This window comes from Montipora capricornis, chromosome 6 (assembly GCF_036669925.1).
Source record: "Montipora capricornis isolate CH-2021 chromosome 6, ASM3666992v2, whole genome shotgun sequence".
Lineage (NCBI taxonomy): Eukaryota > Metazoa > Cnidaria > Anthozoa > Scleractinia > Acroporidae > Montipora > Montipora capricornis.
The window spans coordinates 64,710,435-64,715,434 of record NC_090888.1 but is presented as its reverse complement, the minus strand read 5'-3'; the positions used below and the strand labels follow the sequence as shown (position 1 = coordinate 64,715,434).

Here is a 5,000-nt window from a genome sequence, read left to right as displayed (position 1 = left end):
GCCATTGACCGATGCCGTGGCCGTTGCTTATTAAAACTCCCGAATGTCCCATTTAATCATGTAAACAAAAAAATACTCCACGACGTATTTAGTTCATTTCTTAAAAACAATTCGACTAATTCTATTCCACATAGCTCGGAAATTCCGAAATTCTGCACAGGTTAAGATTATTTTTATTTTCTTTATCCCTTATGACGAAATAGACCATTTTGCAGATACGGCAGCCATTTGATTTCAATTGTTTCGAAAGACATTATGGGATGCTCAGGGGGCAAATTAACATGTAGTTGCCCCCTGGGCATCCCATAATAGCTATTTGAAACAATAGAAATTAAAATGGCTGCCGTATCTACAAAAAGGTTTATAGAGCGTTTTCACGTGACGTCACGGCGGCCATGTTGGTGTTCCAAAACAAAGAAATGACGGCCATGATGGTGTACCAAATGAAACCTCCGGGAATTGAATTCCGTGGATTTCCTTACATTTTTGCGCTTAAAGGAGGGGGGGGGGGGGGCCTGGGCACCCTAGGTCACCCAGTAAAGGAGCCTTCACTCACAGTAAGAGATGTATTTTAAGTCACTATTTTCTTATCCTTGTCCCTTCTAAGAGAAATACTCATATATTTTACTCTGTCTAACGCCAAACGATTTTGCTCGTCAATGGGGTTACGCTTCAAGGGTAAAAGGGGTCAAATAATGCCGAAACGCTTATTTCAATTTATTTTTCTCCTTTACCTTTCAACTCAACGTCTGACACAGACACGGACCTTCCAAGCGGTACATGCTCTTTTATGGTCGTTTCTCGTGGCATCGCCCTTGAAAGATTCTCTAGGAGTCCCACAATTCTTTGGGTGTGCTCTTCCAATTTGGTGAGTCGAGTATCCAAGGAGGATACGGACTTCTTATTCGCAGTAGACTGAATAATTGATTCTCTATACATATCTTGCAATTGGCAAGAAACTGACTCCATCCTGTAAATTATTTTAATATATGATTAGATATTGATGAATAGTTGAAGCTATGGACCGAATACAGAAATTGCTCGCCAATAAATTAGTCTTCTTTCCTTGTGAAAATTAGGCTGATTGGCCTCGTTTTACAGCTAAAATTCTTTCAATTTCTCGTGTTAACGAGGCTAGTCAGGCTAACTAACACAAAGGCAAAAGAATAGGTTGTTATCAGCCACTTTTGCATTCAGTCAATAGATTTTGCAAGCAAGCAAGCGCGCAAACAATACTCACGAAGAAGCTAGCGTTCCATTTGCGCACCAAAATAACTTAACAAAGTAATTAAACTAACCAATCACAGCTGACGTAGCCAACACTTGACTGCGGTATGCATTTCTTTGCTTGACGATTGGCTTACAGATATCGTGCCATATTGTTATCCAATCAGAAACAAAAGCAAAATCACTTGTGATTTGACTCACACGCGTTTCTGGCGTTTAGCGCAGGTATCTGATTCTCTACACCTGTTATGATTGGCTAATGCCATCACTCTGATTTTGGCTTAACAGCGCAAAATTAAAAACACAAATACAAATCGACTACCGGTGTAACTACAAGAGTTGATCCAACAACAAGACCACGAGCCTGTACCAAAAGCGTTGACACTTTTCTCAAGGTTCCTTATTTTTGACAATGACTGTAACAAAAGACCTAACAATATCCCTCTTCCCTCCCCACCCAACATTTTGTTCATGAAGACGCAGGAATCACCGAGCTATACCTCAACAATGCTTTGGAAAGAGATGGGGATCCGTAACGAGACCATTTACTCCACGGAAATAATCCGTTTAGATATGGAGAAGGGAACAAAAAGTTTCTCGACAACTTTGTCCAGAATTGCAGTTGTGATCTGCATGATGAAGCAAAAGCGGTCGACCCCAACCTCCTGTTACAGACGACTTTTACATGTCTCAACGAGAAGACCCCCTATACAGCGTACCTGTCCCCAATGACCTTGACTTTCTCTTCTTGAGTGGCGTGAAGCAATGTGTCTTTCTCTCTGAGGTAGCCATCAACACATCGCTCTTCAAACATTGTTAACTTCTGAAGCTTGCCTTCATCCAGAAAAAGCTCTGATATACGGAGACAAGAAAAAAAGTGACACACGCAGTCTTAAACTTGTGTAAAGAAAACGCTTACATTTTAATGAATAGCAATTATCCAATTACCCAATTCTTCATTCAAAGAAGTTAATGGAGAGTTGGATGAAAACTTCCGTGAACAAATATAAGGTTGAGAGGACCGTGACAGGTTTATTTCAATACATTAGGAAAGAATAAATAATGACGATGACGATGACGAAGACGATGATAATGATGATGATGACAATGTTGATGAAGATGATGATAATGACGATGATGATGACGATAACGATGATAATGACGATGACGGTGACGAAGACGATGACGATAACAATGATGATGATGACGATGACAATGATAATGATGATGATGACAATGTTGATGATGACGATGACGATGACAATGATGATAATGACAATGATGATGATAACGACGATGACATGATGATGATGATAACGATGACGATGATAATGATGCGATGCAATGCGGCCCATCCTTTTTCGGTATTCTCTAGGTTTAAGATGACTACTACTAGATTTTTGCGGAAAAAAAGGACGGAATTGTGGCCCTTGCACGATCCATGATTTTACATTAAGCACGTGCAATCCTCGTGCGGCTACTTGGTCATCAGGCTCAATCTGATTGGCCATGACTTGGTGGAACCCGTATAATCAATAGGGAGTTTAAGAATCGACGACGGCTACGGCAACGACAACGCCAAAAAGCAGTAATATTATTGGTAAAAAGAACCCAAATGATCGTGCTGCACGTGCGGCACACATTTTTGAACATTTCTCTTCCGTACTCGTCAAAACTACTACCTGAAATGACCAAATTTAAGCTTTTGACGAGAACGTGGACAAACTACAGTGAATCACTTAGTCTCACTCTTTACTTCAAATCCAGTTATAGGACACTTCGCCCATAATTTATAATATGAATAAGATGGAATAATCATGAAATACTTAGAACAGCTCAAACGTTCGTCGCCGTATCCGTCGTAGTTCTTAAACTCCCTAATTTAGATAATACAGAAAACTGATGGGCGAAGGCCAAATGAGAGACACTTCTGGGTTAGGGGCTTCTGCTAATATTAACTCGATAAGTAAATGAAGAGATGGATTAAGATTAAACTGAATCACTTCCATAGGCATCTACCAAAACTTGTCATACTTAGTCCGTAGCAATGACTGCTCTCTGGAAGGTCGCCCTTCTTTCGCCGCAGACAGTTTTTGAACCAGCGGTATAATCCTTTGATCAGATCAATCGCGTGATTCAATATGATGAAAGGTGGAATCAAGACTGGCCTCTGGTAATATTCCATGACCAAGTAGTAGCGCTGAAATTTCCAGATCTGATTTGCATTGGCTTGTACGCTGTTGTAGGTGTTACTGGGGATGGAGATTTGAATAGTCGATTTAAAGATAAAATAACTCAGATAGTACGTTTGTTCTCATTGGTCAATTGGTTTGTTTGCGTGAGAGTACGAAAAGATGGTTGTCACGTCACGCTCTCTGCTTCTCCCAGAGGAAGTGTTTGCATAGCCTGACCTAAATTCTCTCGACAGTTATGCAAACCCTCGACTGACTATCGGTTTTGCTTAACGGTCTCGAATTCTCCCAGCCCCCCTTGTGTTTCGATCATGCTATGCAAAGACGGAGAAAGTTTTTCAATGCTTAATCAAATGTAATTTTCAAGTTTTCACAGTGTGATGAATGTAAAGTGTTTGCTTTTTGAGGATTTTGTGATCGGTATCCGATCCTTCGAGCATTTGCAATGACCTGTAGTGATGCCACTCTTTTAACTTAGATTAGGTTTTTTTGCAGAGAGTTATCATTCGAGAGAATCTCCTTTTGATCCCAGCGCTTTGATTATTACTTGCATTTGGCTTACTTCTTGCTATCCAATCAAAAACGAGCTGTCCCTCATGCACAAGGTTCGGGCTTTCCCCCTGTTATTTCGTAAGAATTCCACTTCGGAGTGAGTAAAGGTTGAGTAAAGAACCTGTAGCCATCTTGACAAGCAGATGCAAACACTTTGGTATCCTAGACTGATATAAATACTAACCTCTCAATAAGCAAGCACGAGGGCCGTACTGGGGAATATTGGCTCGAGGTCGTGGCAGTACGTACGTACAAAAACGACTGAGGGCCAATATTCCCCGGTACAGTCCCGAACAAGTAAGGTTGGTAAGTTGCTTATTACAGTAAAATTCCAAAAATAAGCCCTGTGGCTTATATTTTTCAAAGGCCCTTTTTGAGGGGCTTATTAATTTGTGGAGGGGCTTATATTCGGAGGGCATTATACACGGAGCGTAATTTGCGTTACAAAATCGATTGAGCTACCTTATAGTTAAAAGGAAATTTATGTCAGTAAGTTGCACTACGTTTTTACTGAAACGCCATGGGGACGTAGATCTTTCCAAAACTCAGGTACGAAACTTAAAACACAACCGCAAATTACTTTACGGAAAATGCAATACTCAGTTCAAAGGTAAGGTAATCCTAACATTTTATATTTGAAGCCCTAGGGGCTTATATTCGGAGGGGCGATTGAACGGCGCGGCTTATTTTCGGAATTTTACGGTATGTGGCATCGTTTCGTTGAACGATCGGACACTTCCGGTCGTTTCATTCAGAGGCAAACTTTGAACGGTCTTGTAAAACTAAATCCGGCTTACTGTATGATGAAAAAATTACATTCCACTTTTTAGAAACTTTTAGAGTTTTCGCTCAACTTTGAATTGAATTTCCCGGGAGAGTTAAGAAATAGGGAAACGGACCATTTCCATGGTAATGATCCGTTCTGTAAAATCCCAACCGAAAACCAGCCTATCAGACTGCTCCATTTAGCCTGAGAATTGGTTATCATAATAATAAAAAACCATATAACCAACCGAAAGAAGTTGGATA

The 5,000-nt window shown here is 40.4% G+C and overlaps 1 protein-coding gene across 1 annotated transcript in view; it reads right to left on the bottom strand.

Annotated features, from left to right (window-relative positions):
• Positions 1-5,000, bottom strand: part of LOC138052883 (transient receptor potential cation channel subfamily M member-like 2) — a 52,033-nt gene that overhangs the window by 10,706 nt on the left and 36,327 nt on the right. The window contains exons 22-24 of the mRNA XM_068899478.1: positions 3,262-3,479; positions 1,947-2,079; positions 735-970 (exon numbers count right to left, since the gene is read on the bottom strand). Of these exons, the coding sequence (XP_068755579.1) occupies positions 735-970; positions 1,947-2,079; positions 3,262-3,479 (587 nt within the window). The remainder of the gene's footprint in view (positions 1-734; positions 971-1,946; positions 2,080-3,261; positions 3,480-5,000) is intronic.